The 20,951-nt window shown below is 52.7% G+C and overlaps 1 protein-coding gene across 1 annotated transcript in view; it reads left to right on the forward strand.

Annotated features, from left to right (window-relative positions):
* ADAMTS2 (ADAM metallopeptidase with thrombospondin type 1 motif 2) overlaps positions 1–20,951 on the forward strand; it is a 219,276-nt gene that overhangs the window by 122,615 nt on the left and 75,710 nt on the right. The window contains exon 4 of the mRNA XM_044262614.1: positions 4,280–4,482. Coding sequence (XP_044118549.1) covers positions 4,280–4,482 — 203 coding nt within the window. The remainder of the gene's footprint in view (positions 1–4,279; positions 4,483–20,951) is intronic.

The following is a 20,951-nucleotide window of genomic DNA, read 5'->3' on the forward strand; positions in this document are numbered from 1 at the left end:
GAGGCAGATGAGGACCACACTTGTCCCCGAGGCCAGCACAGGAGGGCCACGGACTGCCTTCCCTCTGGGCCTTTTGAGGGGCTCTTGCTGGGCCTGGTGGAGAGTGCTCAGTTTGGGGAGCAGCCACAGCCAGGGGAAGCACGGCCCAGGTGAACAGGTCAGTGTAGCATAGTCCTGGCTGTGGGATTTGTGAACACAGAAAAAACCCTTGAACCTACAGAATCAGCATCTCCCCAACAATGCTCCTGAGGCCTTTGCAGGCCCCAGGGGGCTCTCTTCTCCAGACTAAATGTTTCTGTTTTTACCAGTTTCGGTTTCCCCAAGCCATCCCTCAGGGCTGGTGAAGTGTGGGGATGGTTCTGGGGCCTAATTACATGGGATCCCATGGCTGTGTGGATTGTCTCAGTCACTTACTCTTTCTGCTCCTGGGGTTCCTAGATGCTAAAAGGAGGACATTGAGGAGCCTTCTCCTTGCAGTGGGGATCAGAGGGCTGCTGGGGCACCAGAGGTTTGTGCCTGAGGCCACCCCCTGATGCAGGGCTTGTGCTCCAAAGCCCTTGGATGAGCTTGGCCGCTATGACCCACTGATTCCCATGGAGGACAGGTGCTTTGGGATTCCTTGGATCCAATTCTATTTCCCTTATCCGGTCATTTCCTTGATTCTCTGAGGCATCCTGCTTGATCCCCTCTGGAGACTTGAAAACTGGGGACAGCTCTTGGAAGCTTCTTGCCTTGTCATCCTGCGCCTGCAACATGAGCATCAAAAGCCCCAGCTGCCAGGCAGAAGGGTCCCCTGGCACAGGGAATGCTAGGAACTAAAATCCCTGTTTTTTGAAAGATGGGGCCCTGCCACAGGTGCCTCTAGTCAGTGGGGCGCCTCGGCCTGTAGGGATCCTGTCTTCTGTCTCTCATGGAGCAGCCACCCATCGGGACCAGCAGCTTCTTACTGGGGAGGCAGTGTAGAGGGCAACAGGGGCTAGGGTAGGGCTGGCGTCCTGCCACCGCAGGAGATGGGCGGTGTTGGCAGCTTGTTATCCTGGCCACCAGTAGTGAGGGATGGAGCAGAGGGCGGGGTGAGCTCTTTGTCACTATGGCTTAGCACTCAGGCTGTAGGCATGCAGGAGCTCCAGGGGACAGAGGGGAGAGTGACAAAGAGCACAACACCCTGCCCCCGGACACTGAGGGACTGAGAGAAGCAGAGGCCTTCAGGCTAGGTGAGCAGTGTTGGTGTCAGGGAATTCCTAGTCAGCTGACCTGGGGCCAGATAGGAGCTGGAGCTCCCTGCAGTGGGACTTGGGGTGGGGGACAGGCCTGCCTAGGACCAGAGTGTGGTTGGAGTCTCTGCCTGACCTGGGCTCCAGGACTAAGCTCATTGTAGGGAAACGGAAGAAACATCCAAGATTGACAGGGTAGAAGGAATGTTAGCCTGGCTGCTTGTGTAGCCCTGGGCCTGGAGACTTGGAGGAGCCTGCTGATCATGGAGCCGCTCCCATGTCCTGTCAGGCCTGAGCAGGGCTGAGGCTTCCAGGGGCTGCACTGCAGGGCAGGGCACATGCCTTTCTCCTCAGCTACACTTTGAACTTGGGTTTTGGGGCATCTCTACAGGGCTTGGGTCTTGGGGGAAGGTGTTTTAGAGCATCATGTCCAAGTCACACCCCTAAATCATCATGATTAAAGTAACAACTGGAACAATAATAATTATGCTTGGGGTGAAATTGTCATTTCTGTTGCATCTTTAGAACACATTGCTGTTTTTAATGGACCCGTAACATAAATTGAGACAAACACTGTGCTTGCTTGGCAGAAACAGTTACAGGATGTGTCCCAGCCAGCTCTGGCTCTGTGGCAGCCCCTTTACCCTCCACCCCGCCCCCCCTACCCCGGCACAGGGAACAGTGGAACAGGGGGCACCACACGGCAGCTCCCAGGGTTAGGGTCTGGGGCACACTCTGACACCTTCCGGGGCCAGGAGGGCAGCAGGCCAGGTGGCCTGGGGACACGGGCCTCGTGTCTCGTGCCAATCCACAGCCCAGTGTTACCTGCCCATCACCTCCCCTCAACCCCATGACCCTCTGTCCTGATTCCTCAACAGAAGATGGCTATTCCAGATTTTGTTCAACATGAACTCTCCCGATTTTGAAACGTCAACCAAATAAGGTATTTTTAAAATACTGCAAGGTCCTAATATGTGCCTCTGTGGTCTGATTTTGCCCTGGAGACCACCCATCAGTGACCTCTGGCTTGACAGGGGCAGAGGGGAACATCTAGCCTCTTCCTAAGGGAAGAGTTTGTTTTTTATTAATGGAAATTACCATTTTTCTGCCTCCCAAGGTGGTTCTGAAGGTGAGCTGTCCCTGCTTGTTGGAAATGCAAAGAAATAAATGTGTAAAAATAGAGTAGCAATTCCTCAAACCCCCTGTCAGGTTTAAGTAGCTGGTGTCTCCTCTGGGAGCAGCATGGACGGTCCTGAATCATCGCCAGGCAGCAGGCAGGATGAGCAGCTCTGCACAGGCGCTGCCTGCCCGCCTGCCATCCCAGCCCCCATCCCCGCCCCTGCAGGGCTCCCTGGCATTTGCATGTCAGCATGCCTCAGGAGGCAGCAGGCCTGGGGCAGGGGGCACGAGGACCCCCCAGGAAGTACTAGGATGCAAGCAGCTGCTCAGCCCTGGCCCAGCTTAGTTCTGTCATAGCCCTCCCCCTCTGTTTCTGTTTCGTCTCCTTAACCTTCACCCCCACTTTCCCTCCTTGGTGCCTGTCCTGTGGCCAGGTGGCAGCTCTGGGCCTCAGACCTAACAGACAGCAGGTGCAGAGGCGAGAGATCCTGGCTGAGTCAGCTGGGCTGGAGTTCCATTAGTCTTTCTCTCTGTAAAGTGGGCACACGTGCTCGCTTCGGCAGCACATATACTAAAATTGTAAAGTGGGCACAGTTGTGCACACCACAGAGGCCCATTTGTCAGGCCTGGCTGTGGAAACCCATGCACAGGGTTGAGTGGTGGGGCAGGACCAGAGGGCAGGCTGCCTTGCTTGACTTTGAGCTGCCACGCTACCTTCAGAGGCCCTGTTCTGCCTCCAGCATCTGCTGTGTGCCACTGGGATGCACAGAGAGTTCCTGCTCCCGTCTGGAAGAGGCAGCAGATGAGAGGCTTCTGGGACACGTGAGAATTATTCTGGAAAACTCTTTGTAGAGAAGTGGTGCTGCAGGGGGCATCAACCCCATTTCCAGCTGCAGGGGCCACAGGGACCAGATACCACACCCTGGGTGGGTGATGGCATGAAGAACTGAGATCCTAGGCCCTTCCCCAGGGCAGGTGTCTGGGAATACCAAGGAAAAGCAGGACCCTGGGGTCAGGGCCCCAGTGCAGACATGGAGTCCAGTCCAGGGACGTGGGGGGGTTCCAGAAGGCTTTTGCCCTGGGATTTAGCAGGCAGTGTGGTCTGGGACTGCCAGCAGTGACAAAGGTCAGCCTGGTCAGTTCAGCTGCCACACTGAGAGGTGGGGGCAGGGAAGGGCTGGGAGCCTGAGCTCTGGTCCAGGGTAGGCTCCAGGTCTGGTGCGTGGAGTGCAAGGAGAAGAGAGCTGAGGCAGACAGTGAGATGACCTTCTGGGACCCTTCACTGAGGCCCCTTGGGCCCCTTCCCCCGCCCAGGCAGACTATGAGGAAGCTGTCAGTAGAGGACCCTGGTCCCTTGCACAAGAGTCAAGTAACCACCCATCTCCCTGGCTTGTGGATAGGGGTGGGCACAGTTCACCTGGGGAGGGGTGCCCATGCGAGGTCTTGACCCTGGAGGGGGGCAGGTGGGCCTGGCCAACAGATGAGGGGCATTGCTTGAGTGGAGGAAAGTTCCAGAAGAGGAGCTGCCTAGGGAGACACACCACCAGGGCTGGGCCTTGGTCTTCCTGGTTATAATGTGGTGGCCACATTGGGGAGACCAGCCCTTTGGCACTTGGGCAGCTGTTCTCAGGCATTTGAGTGTATGAATGAGTGAAAAGAGCTCGCACTGGCCATGCCCACTCCCAGCAGGGCTTTTACAGCCTCCATTCATCTCTGGGTGCCAGACCCGGGCTCGGTGATGGCCATGGACTTGGTACTGAGCCCAGTTGGCATGCACTCTGTTCCCCTAGAACCTCAGTTCATTCTGTAAAATGGGGATTGTTTGGGTACTGTGTGAGTTTTCACCAAGGTGATGGCCAGGCTGGTTGTGAGTTGTACCCACATGGGGTTTTGCCTCATTCAGATGTCCCTGGTGAGCCTGCAGACTATGTCCTCTGTCCTTCCAGGAGCTCCGCCAGGCAGCCTGGATAACCTCAGCCGCGCCCTGGGGGTCCTGGAGGAGCATGTCAATGGCTCGAGGCACAGGGCACGAAGGCATGCCACCGATGGCGACTACAACATCGAGGTCCTGCTGGGCGTGGACGATTCTGTGGTCCAGTTCCATGGGAAGGAGCACGTGCAGAAGTACCTGCTTACACTCATGAACATTGTAAGTGGGGGCTGGTGGCGGGGCTGGAGCAGTGGGACTGAAGGAAAGTTAACCAAATCCATGGGCAAGAACCCCTCCGCCGCCCAGAGCCCCAGTGGAGAGATAGGGCAGGGGCAAGAGGATGCGAATGATCCAGTGGCTGGGCTGAGAGACCCCTCCCCGCCTGCCCACCTTCCTCTCCACCAGTCTTAGGTGAGTCGTCGACCTTCCAGAACGCTCTCATCTGCAGAGTGGGGCCATAGTCCGATAGGTTTGCAGACCATGTTCTATTTTGGAGAGTGTTGTTATACTTCATCTCATCTCATTTTTGAAAAGTACCTTTAATGTTATAATAATGAAACAACCACAGTGCCTGTTGTCATTAGTGACTATTAGTGACTATGTATGGTTTTCCACATCAAGTACTTCCAACACTAACTACCCAGGGTTGGCATGGACTCCATGGGCCAAGGGCTCAGTCCTCCCAGATTGGCCCCATTTCTGATACGCCTCACAAGTCCTGCATTGTCACCCATATGACCTGATCGGAAGACCCAACCAGTCATAAATCAAGGGTTCCCATGCTCCCCTCAGGTTCACTTATTTGCCAGCACAGTTCATAGAACTCAGAAAAACCCTCCTTACTACCACTGGTATATTCTATAGGACGCATCTCTGGAACAGTCAGATGTCAGAGATGCCTAGGTTAAGGCAGGTGGGAAGGGGCTGAGAGCTTCTGTGCCCTCTCCAGACACCCCAGACGCCCAGCACCTAGGTGTGCTCCCTAGCTGGAAGCTTGCAGAACTCCATGGTTTAGGGGTTTTCTGGAGGTTTGATTGGCTGTGGGTGATTGAACGCAATCCCCAGCTCCTCTTTCTCCCTAGAGACCCCAGGGTGGGGAGAGAGGGCAGTGCTAGAAGTTCTAACCTTCTGATCCGCTCTGGGATGGTCGTCTCCTCTGGCTGCCAGCCCCCCATCCTGAAGCTATCTAGAGCCCAGCAAGAGTCCTCATCAGCATGAACTCGGGTACAGTTGAAAGGGCTGCTCCTGTCAACCCTGTCCCTCGGACACTACAGGGTTTAGGAGATCTGTGTCAGGAATGGGAGGTTTGAGGGCCAGAGACCAGTATGTATTTATTATTAAATCATACATGGGTTGACTCCTGGTCCCACCATTACCTGGCACGGAGGGTCCCTCTGTCACACATGCCTCGAGCTGCATGAGCCAGGAGGTGGAAGTCTCGAACTTTCTCTTGGTTTTTGCCAGTCAACTTCAGTTTTTTCATGTATACCCTTGGGCTCCAACTATACCCCAACTTTGGATAATAGGATGTTTTGGTTAGTTTCTTGAAAAGCCTGAGAAATGCAAACATTCTTAAATTGAAACATATTTTATCATAGCAAAAAAAAAAAAAAGATTTTAGGAGGTAAATTGGAGGAACTGAGGAAGAGTAGTTGGGTCAATTCTCTTTTCCCTGTGGCATCCAGCAAGCATTTATTGGACGTGTGCTTGTCCCAGGGCAAGGCAGCCAGCCAGGGGCTCAGGGAGAAGGGGGGATGGGGAATGTCTGCCCCTCTAACCTGAGCTCTGCCTCCCAGTGTGGTGGGGGAGATGAGGTGCCCTGCCTCAATGTGCATCCTCCTGACAGCTAATACCCTGTGAGGCTCTGTGTCCTCATTCAGGGCTGTGTACTCCTGGGAGTGAGTCCCTGGGGACTGATGGAAGTCACATCCCCGTTGGTGGTCTTGGGGAGGAGGGAAATTGGGGAATCACGAGTTTGTAAGAAAGTATATCCAACAGAACCTTCTTCAGGACTAGAAATGCTCAAAATTCTGCCCTTTCCAATGCAGCAGCCACCAGCCAGCCCTCAAGTACTTCAAATGTGGCTGATGTGATGGAAGAACTGATTTTTTTTTCTTGAGTTGGAAAGATGGAAGAGCTTTATTCAACAAAATTGGTCTTAATTGATTTTTGTAAATACACAGTATGTGTTTAACCCCAGTTTTGTAAGTATATATTTAGAGATGGATAAATAGGTAGACAGATACTCACATGTATATTCCTTTTTTTTTTTAGTAATTTTTTATTAACATATAGTTTTTATTTTCCCCAGGGGTGAATCATCAGTCTTACACAATTCCCAGCACTCACCATAGCACATACCCTCCCCAGTGTCCATCACCCAGCCACCCTATCCCTCCCCCCTCCCCTCAGTTTGTTTCCTGAGATTAAGAATCTCTTATGGTTTTACTCCCTCTCTGATTTCATCTTGTTTCATTTTCCCCTCCCTTCTCCTATGATCCTCTGTCTTTTTTCTCAAATTCCTCATATCAGTAAGATCATATGATAATGTCTTTCTCTGATTGACTTATTTCGCTCAGCATAATACTGTCTAGTTCCATCCACATTGTTGCAAATGGCAAGATTTCCGTTTTGATGGCTGCATAGTATTCCGTTGTATATCTATACTACATCTTCTTTATCCATTCATCTGTTGATGGACATCTATGTTCTTTCCATAGTTTGGCTGTTGTGGACATTGCTGCTATAAACATTCCCGTGCATGTGCTGTTTTGGATCACTACATTTGTATCTTTAGGATAAATATCCAGTAGTGCAATTGCTGGGTCATGGGGTAGCTCTATTTTCAACTTTTTGAGGAGCCTCCATGCTGTTTTCCAAAGTGGCTGCTTCAGCTTGCATTCCCACCAACAGTGTAGGAAGGTTCCCCTTTCTCCACATCTTCACCAACACCTGTCATTTCCTGGCTCGCTAATTTTAGCCATTCTGACTGGTGTGAGGTGGTAGAAGAACTGAATTTTTATGTCATTTTAGTCTCAATACAATTTTAAAATTTTAAACAATTTTTTGACTGTGGTAAAATACATGTAAAATTGACCACCTTCCCCATTTTCAAGCATACAGTTCAGTGGCGTGAACATGTTCCCACAGCCATGCAACCATCACCACCATCCATCCTCAAAGTCTTTCATCTTGCAGAGTGGAAACTGTCCCCATTAAACACTAACCCCCACTGTCCCCTCCTCCAGTGCCCGGCAAGCACTATTCTACTTTCTGTCTCTGTGATATTGACTACTCTAGGTACCCTTTTGTGACCGGCTTGTTTCATTTAGCAGAATGTCCATCTTTTTAGAGCTGAATAATAGCCCATTGTGTGTCTCTACCATGTTATATTTCTTCATTCCCCTGTCAAGGGCTGCTGAAGTTGCTCCCACTTCTTGGTTATTATGGAATGATGCAGCTGTGCACATGGGTGTATAAATATCTCTTCATGCCCCTGCCCTCAGTTCTTTTGGGAATATCCCCAGTAGTGGAACTTTAGGATTATAGGGTAGTTCTATTTTTTATTTTTTGAGGAACCTGCATACTGTTTTCCACAGCAGCTGTAGCATTTTCCATTCCCTCCCAATGGGGCCCGAGGTTCCAGTTTCTCCACATCCTCACCAACTTGTTTTGGATGGTAGCCATTCAATGGGTGATTAGACTTCTTTGTAATTAATTCACATTTGGATTTAGATCACCATTATGGCCAATGGCTCCCTTCTCTGGCCTTGAGACCTTAGGGTGCTGGTTCACTTGGAGCTGCAGCCAGAGCCCTGAGTGGCCCTGAAAGGCCTGGCCTTGGCCTCTGGAAGCACACAGCTGGTTATGGGGCTTCCCAGTCCAGAGCCAAGCCAGCAACGTGGAGGACAGATGTGGAGGCAGCTGGCCTGGACTGTGCTCCAAGTGAGGCATTTGGTCAGCTGTGAGGTCATCAAGGGATAGGGTGGAAACACTTCCAGCATCTGAGGCTTGGAGATCAGTCCTGGGATGGACACAGCCTTTCCCCTGAGAAAGACCATAAAGGCTGTGGGAGGAGGGTCTGGTGGGGGTTCTGATGGCAGGAACCGAGGGAATGCGGGCTCTGAGGAGGAGCAGAGGCCAAGGTGGGTGGGAGGCAGGTGTGGTTGGACCCTAGCAGCTCACAGCTGGGCTGGTTTCCCCTCATCATTCAGGGTGATTTTGCCCATAGGGCTCCCTTCAGGGTCTCTTTGTGACAGAGTCTGGGCTGGGATATGTGGGTCCTGGTATTGCATAGACATTTCAGGTTCCTCGGTTATCCACGTGCTCCCCTCCCTTGCTCCTAATCTGGGGCTGTGTGGCTAGTTTTATCTAATGGCCTCTGTGTAAGGAAGTAATGTGTGTCACCTCTTGGGCAAGGCAATTAAGACCCAGTGTGTCCCCTCCTTCCTTTTTTTCCCTAACATGGTGATCTTTGGAACCGTACATCCCAGTAGGCGCAGGTGCCAAATGGGGCAGGACCATTCAGCCTGCACTGGACTATGATGTGTATAAGGAAACACATACGAGCTCTATTGTGTTGAGCTTCTGATGGAGTGCAGACTTTGTAGCTCATCCTGGGCTGACTAGTACACCTGGCCCCTGACCATTCAGTCAACAAATGTTCATTGGGTATCTTCTATGTGTAAGACAAGGGGTATAGCCGTAAGCAAGACAGGACATAGCTGTAGCTTGCATTCTGGTGGGGGACACAGACAATATTCAAGTGAAAATTAAAAGAGATCGTTGCAGATAAAGACAATGAAAGAAATAATAAAATAGGTGGAGAAGGGCTGGGAAAGGTGGGTCACTTTATACAGGTGGTCAGCAAGGACATGCACAGAAAGTAACACTGGAACTAAGACTTGACTGATAGTGGATGACTGTGCAAGGGTCAGAAGAGAATGTTCAGAGAAACAGGTGGTGCAAATGTCCTCGGGAATGAGGTCAGCACATTTGAAAGTGAGAAAGGGCTCCTGTGGGGAACAATGGGCCCAGGTAGGCAGGGAAGTTGCAGGTGAGTGGGGCCAGTCACTGGATGTGGAAAGGGACTTGGATGTGACCTTAAGGACAGTGGGAAATTGCTAGAGGTACCATTTTCTTCCTGCATTAGTGGACAGGGCATGTTTTTCCCTTTCTTTTTTTCATAGGGAAATGGGAGTTAATCAGTCTGTCCCTCTTTCCATCTTGGACTCTTTGGAAGGTGAAAATAGTTGGAAATGTTTGCTGAGCGTCATAAGAGCTAGCTGGGTGCAGAAAAAGTCTCATGGCATTCAGATTCCCCACCCGCATCAATCTATTCCAGCACCTCCTGTCAGGTCCCATTTTCTTCTTTTCCTCCCTAAATCTAGAAAATAACATTCTTCATTTAGTAAAATATACTATATCTAACACAGACAATATATTATTTATGATGGAAAATAAGAATATACTCCTGTAGGTATGTGAATATTTACTCCTACTACCTCATTTTAATGGTGACATCATATCAAATCACATAGAGTACTTTTTATGTAACTGATTATTGATATGACATATTCATATAGAAAAATTAATTTCTCTATCAGAGGTCAGATCAGCCACTAAGCTGTATTGAACATCCTTACAGCTCAATCTATCGCTCATCCTTTACTACTATTCCTTAAACTGTGTCCCTAAAAGTGCAGTGCCTGGTCAACAGGTATGTGCATTCTAAAGCTTTCTATGCCAGAACGTTCTCTGTTAGGTTTCATCTATTCACATTCCATGGAGCAAATGCCTGTGTCTAAGAGGGTGCTGGGGCCTTCTGAGCACTGGGACCAGGCTGTGGGCACTGGCCTCATCCTCTGGGGCCCTCACACTGTTTTTTTAGCTCTCGAACACCAGAATCTCAAAGCTTGCTAGCAAACCCAGGTTGAGGTCCTGTCTCCTTGCCCCAGGGGTCCTTAGCCTAGTCAGAGAGTCTGGGAAGCACATCTGAGAGACTCTATCCACTGCTGGAGGGAAGAAGGATCTCCCAGTGCTGGGAAGGCTGTGAGGGTGGAGCTGTGTGGCCTGTCTAGCCACGCTGGTTCCTCCAGACCCCATTCCTGCACCACTGCTGGGCCCCACCTGGGTTCCCTGCTTCGCTGTGGCTCTCCACAGCTGGCCCCCCTCTGCGGCCATCTTATTCCTGCTCCTGCTTCTCCCCGCCTTCAACCCCAACTCATGCTGTGGCCTCCACTGGACCCAGCCGTGGGAGTGAGGGGCCTCCCTCTGCCTGGACTCCCCTGTTCCACGGGCTGTCTCAGTGTACTGAGACCTGCTGTTCCATTTGACCCTTTCTCCTTAAAATGGGCTCCCTGCTCTGTCTGGTGCTCCCAGGCTGTGCTGCAGTCAACATGCCTGAACACACCTGCTGGGTATATTGGGGCATCACCACATTTTCACAGACCAACTCTGCCAGCCCCTGAACTAGTCTCTGCTTCCAAACTTGGTGCTGTGGCTATGTGTGCTCAGTGGCCCCAGGAGCCATGGTAGGATGCCGCCTCTGTGTTTGTGACCGCTCCAGTTCCCTTGCAGGCACGGATGGCGGCTATTCTTCTGGCTCAGGTGATAGATATCTTATGGGAGGATTAGAGCCCTGATTAAAGGAACATGTTCACACGTGCATTTTGAAAAGTACAGTGTGTGCCAAGACTTCAGGCAATCTACAACCTGGGCCTAAAACCAGTGCTGCTTATGTGGCTTATAACCTTTAGCTGAAAGTCTAATTCTGCTCTTCCTGAGAAACCAGAGGCCTTGGTGTCTTGTTTGGGATTTCAGCATCCGCAAGGACTAGAACTGCCTTGGTCCCTTTGCCCTTCTTGTAGGTGTGAGGCAGACTATCACAGTGGGTGATGGCCTGCCCTGGAACGTGACCTACAATCCTCTCTTTGCCCCTGGGAACATCCTTCAGAGGCCGTAGAGACCACTGAGGCCACCACAGTCTGCCCCAGAAGTGCCACTCTTTTTGGATGGCAAACATTTTAAAACATCAATTTGATATGAAACCAGCCTTGAGCATATTACTGAGTTAAAGCAAAATGCACTGAACTTTGAAAGATAAACAGATTCTCAAGCAAGGTTGCCAAAACTACAGCCCAAGGGCCAAATCTGACCCATCGGCCTTTTTTTTTTTTTTTTTTAAAATAAAGTTTTGGGACACAGCCATACCCACTCATTTTGTGAATTGTCTATGGCTGATTTTGTGTTATCACACAGAGTGGCTGGGAAAGAGATATGCACTCCACAGCGCTGAACATAGTCACTCCCTGATGCTCACAAAATATTTGTTATCCGGCTCTAAAGAAATCTCCCACATGCTTTGAGTTCACCTTGAGTTGTGGCCCCAGTGCTCTAGAGTTTGCATTCCCATCCCATTGCATCAGTGCACTGACTGTCCATACATCCAGCTTTGGAGGGGACCAACTTTGAAGTCAGAAGTGGCTGCATCCTAATCCTGACTTTTATCTACCCGGCAAAGTTCCTGCCTTGCCCTGCGCTTCGTTTCTTCATCTTTACACTTCCCACACACTCTGAGAACCCATAAACACTTGCACAGTCCCCAGGAGATGAAGTGCCCATCACCCTTTACAGACCATCAGTCCTCTGCAGCTGGAGCAGCCCTTTCCTGCAGGCTGATGTTAGAAACCTCCTAGCTGAGCTCCACCCTCTCCCAGTTCAGACCTCCATCCATCCCCACCCCCCACCATAGCCTTGCCAGCTCAGTGGACCTGTGAGGCCACTTTGGGGATTCTTTCAAAAATAATTAAATGAGCTGATCCTAATAATCATTTTAAAACAGCAGAGAAGGAAGAGCAGATTTCCGGGCAGACAGGGCTGTCTCTCCCAGCTGTGTTAACTGCCTGTGTTCTGGAAGCATCCCTGAGCCCCCAGATCATCTCTTCTGTGGAGGGCAGACATACTCCTTAGGCCTACCGAGAAATGTGCTCTGCAGAGGCTTCTGTGATTTCCGAGTAGAGACCATACCCTTTGACCTCCCTTCTCCTCCAGCATGGGGACAGGCCTCTGTACAGTATGTTCTTAAACAAGTTTTGTTGAATGAATGATTTCTCTCTCTGCCAGGATTCCAATATTTTTCCTCTTTTCTTTTCTAATTTAATCCAGAAATTGGCCTGGGTTTACCAAAGCCCTGCCAGGGTTTGCAAATAATCAGAGGCATACAAGCTCATTTCTCACCAACTTCCAAGAATGTTGGGGCCATGTGATGATGGTGGGGAAGGCAGTGGCAGGACAGGAATGTTTTCTGCTGGTTCCCCAGGGCACGGGGGAGGGGGCAGTATCATCTTGTGAACTGGCCCTGGAATTGCAGACTCACCAGGGCAAAGGCGCTGCCCCCAGTCCCTGTTCACGTGTCTCTGGCTCTGGTTCCTGGGAAAGAGAAAACTGTCTCTGGAACCAGACGCTGAAAATGGCTTTCCGTAAGTTGAAGGGAAGTGAGCAGGGCTCTCTGGCAAGGCAGGGAGCAGGGGGCATGTTTGGGATTGGGCCTGGCCGGAGCACAGGGTAGGAGAACGGAGAGCAGAAGTCCACAATGGCATAGCAGCTCCCCCAGACCCCGGGCCATGCTGGCACCATGGGCTGTAGTGGGGCATCCCACTGGCCTGAGAACACGGCCCTGTGCGCTGCCAGGAGATACAGCCATCTGGGCCAGTAGGGTGTGTGTGAAGCTGATAGAACGCTCGAGACAGGGCCCCACTCTCCTATGCTGACAGGAGCCAGGTGGGAGGGGTAGGCCCAGGTGAAGGAGGCTGTGGGCAGTAGGGAGTGGTGGGGACTGGGGCGTGGAGAGGCCTCACCCCCAGAGATCCCCTCCTGGGTCCCGCTCACTTGTGACCATGGAGGAAAAAGCGGACCCAGTGTTGCCAGCTCTTTTTTTTTTTTTGTCATGAGAAGCTGGAAATCCACTTTTTGGGAAATCTAATTATTTTTCAATGTCAGCAACAAATTGAAATTAAGACCTCACATTGCACAAGTGAATCAGAACACGACCGCAGGACAAGTCTGGCTGGTCAGCTGGTGGATGGTTCCTTCTGGTCTAGAAGAAAGGAGGTGACTGCCTGCCCTGCTGTGTCCTATGATCGAGGATAATTAATGCCACCTCCCAGGGCTGGCATGAGCGTGACTCCAGTTAAACACCAGAAAAGTGCTTCTCAGCGTGCCGGGCGGGCCTGCCGAGAGCATCCCACAGACTTGAGCCACTCCTGGCTATGTGTTTGTGCATTGGGCACTCTCTGAATCTCTGGCCTAAGTTGGGCCCCATTCTGGGCACTGGGATACAGAAGTGAGCTGTCATGACCCTGTGTTCAGAGAGTTTGTAACATGGGAGGGGTGGGCAGCAAGGACAGGAAGAATAACAACAGCCTGGTTAATGCAAGTGCTGATTGTGCAAATAGAGGGTATTCTGGGGTCACAGGGAAGAGCGCCTCAGATGAGAGCCACGTGAGCTGCCCCAGAGCAGAGGCAGGGGTTAATGCAGGGAGGAGCCTGATGCATGCAGGTGTTGCTGCAGGCGCTAGAGCAGCATTTGCAAAGGCCCAGTGGCATCACCACATCACAGTATGAGGTTGGGCCTCGCTGGGGTATAGGGTGCTGGAGTGAGGCAGGACATGAGGTTGGCAAAGCCTTTTGTGTCAAGCTGAGGGGCACCAAAGGGGGTCGATGCCTGGGATCCCCAGCTGTACTGTGACAAGGGAGTGATGAGGCTGGTTTGGGGTCTAAAAAGAGAAACTTCTCTCTTTGAGAGCATGGGGCTTATGCCTTCTGTTTTCAGAAGCGCCTCCCTCTGCAACCTGAGAAGACTGAGGCTTTATGCCTGGCAGCCACGTATGAGGAGGCACTGATGTCTCCGCATCTTCCCAGTGGCCCTGTGAGTTTCCGCTCCTGGATAAGCTCACAGAGGCTCAGAGAGTTTGGGTGGCACAACCAGGGCATGGCAGGTGGCATTTACATGCATTGGGGAAGATGGGCCCTCCCTGGGAACCTGGCCCAGGCCCCTGTCCCCTCCCTGCTGTTGTGGCCTGAAGAGCGAGTGCTCCTGAGTCTTCGAGGAAGAGCCTCAGTACATTCTCACCTGGGATCTCTAGGATCAGCCAACAGTGTTAGACATCACTTGCCCCTGCCCCAGACTGTTCTCCATCAACTTCGTTTTCCCCCTGGCTTTCCCATTTATTGTACCTTCCTGTTCTTTCTAAGATTTGCTCACTCAGTCATCCACCTATGCAGTGGGTGTTTACAGAGCACCTGCCTATGCCAGATGCAGTAGTTCTGGAATGTGCCACTGAGGAACCCCTGGGGGGGGCGCGGGGACTGCCTGCACTGAGCTCACATTCCAGGGTGGGGGCAGGGTGGACAGTAGGACAGTAGACACCTCCTTCACCCCACCCCATCCCCTTGCAGTGATGATGACATAGGTGGAGAAAGTTCTAGTGGGGGAGTGTACCGTGGTACCTTTTTTTCCGTGAAGCATGTGGCACCCCACCCCCACCCCCAGGGTTTTCCCCCACCTCCCTCCCCTCTTCAGGAGCCTGCCTGACAGCTGATGTGGAAATCTGGGGAGCGGCTTGCCCTTGGCCTCCCTGGGGGAGCTGGTGTTTGTCCACGAGGGAGTTAGAGTCCCCATGGACAAGGAGGGCCAGGCAGCGTCACTCCTCGGTGACAGCTACAGGCAGCTGCGGACCTTGTCTCTGCAGACTCCAGCAAGGAGGTGACAGCTGAGCTGAAAAAGCAGAGAGTGGGGCACCGCACTGGGCTCCTGGGCTGTCGCTGCCAGCCTGCTCCCTCAGTGCCAGGTTCCCATGGAGTTATCCTGGGGGGGTCTGGCTTCCCTGCTGAAGGGACGCTTGGTGATGGGTCTTGGGAGGATTAGGAGTTCATAGAAAGGCGTGTCACACATTTAATGTCAAATTCAGGGGTCTGCTTACCTGATTTGCATGTTTAGCACCTAGTAAAGGCCCCAGCACATAGTAGGTGTTGAGTAAACCCCTTTTGAATAAACAAGCAAGTGAGAGAATTCTCATAAAGTGACTATGGACCCACAGATCCCCATTAAAAAAAATAGACTCTGCCTGTCCATGGAAAAGATGTCCCAGTAGGCTAAGTGTCGTTGTCCCTTATGTCCTTATGGCCAAAGCGTTTTCTCCACCAGAGATGCTAGAAGCTTGAATCATCACCTCATAGGGACGAGTGGCTTTAATTTCAGATTTGCCAAATTGTGCTCTCGAAAGCCTTTGCCTCAGTTCCCACCTGTGTTTCAGTGGGTGAGTTTCTCAATGTCTCTGAGCTTTCCCACTGGTAATAGAGGAGTAATATAGCCCACTGGGCAAGGTGTGGGAGGTTAAGTGATGACACAAGGAGCATGCGGCACAGGTCTTAGAAGGTCACAGCTTACCAACGAGGTGCCATGGTCGTTCCTTTGCCTCTGACATCTGCCAAACCAGCCCAGCTCATGTCCTCAAGAAGCCTGGCTCTCGTAGGGACACTCACCTGCTTTAGGTCAGTAAGGTGGGCAAGGGCCCAGCTAGCACCCTCTGCCTGGCTGGGGAGAAGTTCCCAATGGAGGGGAGCCTGAAGTTGGTTCCATTCCCTGGAGAGGGGGCCACACTGTTGGCATGTTTCAGGAGTGGGACTGGTGGGGTGGCGCAGGCTTGAGGGTTCAGGCCAGGAGGCCTCAGGGGCATGGAGCTGGCCAGATGAAGGTCATCTTAAAGCTTTGAGAGCTGCAGTTTCCAGAGCCCCCTGGTTCTTGGGGCACAGGTCCAGTGAAGGGAGAGGGCTAACTATCTAATAGACTCATGAGAATATTCGAGATTGTGATGGTGGCAGGGGAGACAGCATCCAAGTTAGCAGAGCAGGCCCGGGAAGCAGGAGATTGCTTGGTGTGGGGGTGGGGTGGTGCACGCACCCCCTCCCTGCCTGAGTCTGGCAACGAAAACTTGTGCCTCCAAGAAGTGTTCCCCTGGGACACCCGGGTTCTCTGTGTGGCAAAGGGCATTCTCTGCCTTCTCTGCCAGGTGGTTCCCTTGCTGCAGACTCCGGGGAATTTGGTCTAACCCCAGGTGGGTTAAGGGAGGACTGATGGGGTAGCTCTGTGACTCAGACTCTGGGGGTGGGAAAGGTCATGTATCGCACACAAGGACAAAACTGCTTCCTACTGCATTCAGGGAGGTTCCTTATGCCCTGGATGTTAGGAAGGGCACTAAAGGCTAGGGAATCACTCTGAAGGAGAGCTGTGTTTGTGGCACAGGAGCCTGGCGGGGAGTCGAATGCGAGGAGGAGGCTTGGAGCAAAGCTTCTGAAAATTCAGAAGCTGGGAGCTCTGAATTCCTCGTGAGCCCTGCCTGTGCTGGGGACACAGATGACAGTCTAACGTGTCCTGGTTTTCTCAGGCTTTTCTGGGTCAACGCGTGTTTGTCAGGGTCCCTCCCTTCCTTGTCATCATGTGGAGACCTCTGGGGGCCCCGGCAGCAGTGGGGATGCTGGCCTGAGCCCTGGCCACTTTTGCAGTGACAGGGGGTCAGGTCTGGCTCCGGGACCCTTTACCTGAACTGCTCAGGTGTGCTGGGCCCCACCTGTCCAGATCAGGTGCTGTGATGCCTTGTCCCCTCTGCAGCCTCTCCTAGTCCACAGCCAGCATAAGACAGGAGCATCTGGACCCCATGCACATCCCTCTGGGGCTGGGGGGAGCCAGGCTGCTGCTCGGACTGGATTACTCACACCAGCCCCCACCATTCTCCCCTGGCACTTAGTGTCGCATTGGGAACAGACTCTCCCCTCAGAGTCTAGGCAGGAAGCAGGGTCCATGGCCCTCAGAATCTATCTGTTTGGCCTGGCAGTGTATTAGGGGCAGTGGCAGGGATGGGGCCCCCTGACCCTGGGTCTGACATCGTACTTCTCAGGCCCCTTCCCTGACCTCCTTCATCAACCAGGACACTTTGTCCTCCCCTGTTGCTGTCCCCAGGGATTTCCTGGGTATGGTGGCCTCAACTCTTCTTGATGGCATCTTCCCTCTTTCTTTCTTTGGCTCAGAATGGTGATAGGGCAGCAAAAAACATGAATCATAGAAGGAAGGAAAAAGCATTGTTTTCAAATGATAACCATGGTGCCCAGTTGAACACAGGTGACAGAGATCACAGCACGGATGAAGGTCATGTTCAAACTCAAACTGGTTGGGGGAGGTGAGAATGCCACGAGGTGTTGCCACAAGGGTCTCCTCCCCCAAAAGCTGCTTCTGGATGAGACGCCACGTTGGGTCTCCAGGGACTCTGTGGTCAGATATTGCCAAGGAGCTCCGGGGAACATCAGACAGAGAGACGATGCCCCTGGGCTCTCTGGGGCTGGGGTTGCTGCCAGAAAGAATCAAGATCCCTGCCTTCCCTCTGTTCCTTCCCTGCCAGTGGCCTCAGAGAGACACTAGGCCCTGGCCTGCAGCCTCAGCAGAGTCTGTCCTTCCCTGTTCTGTAGCATGACCCTCTTTCAGATGAGTTGTTGGTTAGTGAGTGGGAACATCCAGTCCCACGTGGTGGGGTGGCTCTCCATTGCCCACAACCCCCAGTGCAGGTCACACACACACACACACACACACACACACACACACCCCTCTTGGGCAACAGCGTGGGCTCTGGAAAATGCTTGGCGTGTACTGTCCTCTGACAGGGCTCTTCTAGGTGGTCCCGAGGAGAGCCCCTGGTGGGCCTGGGAGTGAAGCCTGGGAGTGTACTATATGCCTGGGGTTTTGCTAGATGCTTTAAATACAGTATTGAGGCTAGTGCTGGTGACAGCCTGAGGGGTGAGGTCCAGCATCACCACCATTTCACAGGCCAGGACACTGAGCCGCAAGCAGGCCACGTGTCAGACCCAGGTCACAGGGGTGGGAGGGTGGCCGAACCCAGCCTGGAACCCGTGTGCCCTGACAGAGAGACAGGGAAGGGGCAGCTCCAGCAGTAATCATTACCTACAGGGACTGTTTCCTAAAGCAGCTTTGCTTTTTGTTTGCCTGGTTAACATTTGTTGAGCTTCCACTGGGTTCTGGGCATCGAGCTGCTGGCCTGGAGGTAGAGGAGCCCTGTCTCCACCCTGGGGACTTGCAGAGATGTCCCCAGTTCCAGCAGAGCGTGGCCTGGTATGGGATGGGGGACAGAAACGGTTGGGGTCTTGGGGCTGTGTGCTTGGACCCAATGTTGAAGGAGAGCTCTGCCCCCGCCCCCCATGCTTGTTGTATGGGACAACCAGTCCTGCCCATTTGCATTTCGTGGCCATTTGGTATTTTGAGCAGAGAGGCTCAGGCTGTGTTTGTACCTGTGTTGCCTGTGAAGCATTGGCTGAGGGAAGATTTGCAAAATGCACGTTCATTCTCACACTAAGACCAGGCTTCTGCTTCCCCGTCGTGGGTCAGAGACACGCCCTGATGAACATCTTCCTCCCCGGCTGCCCACAGCCCTTTCTCCGTGACACTCCATGCCTTCTCCTGAGGGTCCTCAGAGAGACTGGACTTCTTCCCAGTTATTTCAGGGGTTCCCAGAGAAGCCACAGAGCACCTTATGAGCCTGGCTTCCTGAAGCCTCACGGCAGACTTTTCCAGGCCTGGCCTGTTCCCTGGCGTGGTGGCAGGTGCAGCTTGCACTGCCTCTTAGTTGCTGAAGTTCAACTCTGGGGAAGAGGTGGTAAGTTTCCTGAAGGTTGGGCATAAGGGATGGGAACCCAGCTGGCAGCTCTGCCACTGCCTGCCCACGTGGGGAGCCCTGGCCCTGGCCCAGTCCTCCCTTCAGCCACCCGTGCCCCGATCCTCTGGGCAGAGAAGAAAGTCACCTCTGCCCAGCAGACTTCAGGCACTTGCCAGGGCTCACTGGTGGCCCTGGGTGGAGCTCTGCCACAAAGAAGGCGAACTTTTACATTATCATGCAGAGCCTGTGTCCTTCCTTATTGTCTATTCCAGAACAGAAGTTTGGCCACATCTTTGCATAAGCAAAAGGTGCATTACAATGTATTTCCCCAAACAAGAGAGCCCTTGGCCTCTCTCTGCACAGAGAAGGGCTGCCTGCGGCTTTGAACATTTTCCCCCAAGGTTTAAAGATTCCAGGATCAATTTCTCAAGACAGGGCTCAAGGACATTGTCCTGGCTTCCCCTCCTCCTGTAGTCTAGAGCAGAGGAGAGCAGCTTCTCCCCAGCACACAGGTCTTGGGGGAGGTGGGGTTGGGGTGGGGAACAACACTTGAGCACTTAGCTGGGGTCTCCATCGTTGCAGGGTACTGACACCACCGCTGTCATACAGAGTGTACCCATTTCCTATCATTTCACATTCTCCAAATTTACTCACGCATTCATTCATTCATTCATTCAGAACTCTTTACTATTCCTTTACTAGGTGCTAGACACTGCTAGGGACACAGTAGTGAACAAGGAGGAAGGGTGCTTCTCATAGCAAGTATATAGTCCAGTTTGGAAGCAACTACTTAGGGAGTACTTTTGGCGTGAGCAGGGACGGTCATATTTGGGGGAAAGCATGGGAAGACAAGAGGGCACAGCCCGTGCAAAGGCCCTGAGGTTGGGATGGACTCTCGCTACAAAGTGCACGGAGGCCAGTGGCTGGATGGACCACAGTGAGCAAGGCCGGGGCAGCCTGAAAAGAGGCAGCAGGACTTGGATTTTATTCCAGTTGCAGTGGGAATGCCTTGTAGTGGATGGGAATTAAGCTGAAGTGTAACTGCCCCTCCCCCTTTGAAACATGTTTATTACCATGGCTTTGTTCTTGCAGATGCTCTTCAGACATTTCAAGAATTCTGGGGCTGGAGGGAAGAGAGAGAATTCCAGGGGTGAGCCACTGCATAAGCAGCTGGAGAGGGCAGCCACGTTTTGCAGAAGGTGGAGCTGTCGAGACCGGGGGCGGAGTGGGGGGACACCTCCCAGTACAAAGCAGAAGAAGCTAAGCGGAGCACAGGGAGGCCAGCCAGAACCAGCTTTGAGAAGGCCCCGACTGCCATCCTGAGGGGCTGGGGCTGCTCCTGAAAGCATGGGACAGGGGAATGGGGGGCACTGAGGTCTACAGGCAGAGGAAGAATCTGCTGAGTGGTGACTGTGGTGAAGAAGGCGGCAGTGTGGGCAGGACGGGAGTCAGAAAGGCGCTGAGGAGCCCCCGCCCCTGCCTGCTTGTCTGGGAGATGGGGTCAGAGTCAAGGGAGGACAGGGGAGACATGAGGGAGATGTTGGAGGCTGCCTCCCATCTTCAGTGACTCTATGCTACGTCTGTCAGCTCTCTGCTCGGCAGAAGCGTTAAAAAGCTGTGTCCCTATTAAGGATGCAAGTGTTTCACTGGAAATTGTACTCATCGTTCCCAGTGGTCTCTGTGCCAGGTAGGCCCTGCTGGCTTCTAGCAGCCGAGTGGTATCTGAGCAGCATCCCGTGGGCTCAAGGGCGGTGGCAGTCGTACAGGTCCCCAAAAGGCTTGTGTTCCCTTGAGAGCAGGGCACGGCCCCCTCCAAAGGCCGGCAGAGGCAAAGGACAGTGGGGGCCCCTATTCTCAGCACTGCCCTGCGTTCACAGAAAGGCGTCACAGAGGGAGGCCAAAGCACAGCCCACCGATGCCCAGAGAGGAGTAGGCTGAGAGGAGCCATGGCCCCTCTGGAAAGGACAG

This window comes from Neovison vison, chromosome 1 (assembly GCF_020171115.1).
Source record: "Neovison vison isolate M4711 chromosome 1, ASM_NN_V1, whole genome shotgun sequence".
NCBI lineage: Eukaryota > Metazoa > Chordata > Mammalia > Carnivora > Mustelidae > Neogale > Neogale vison.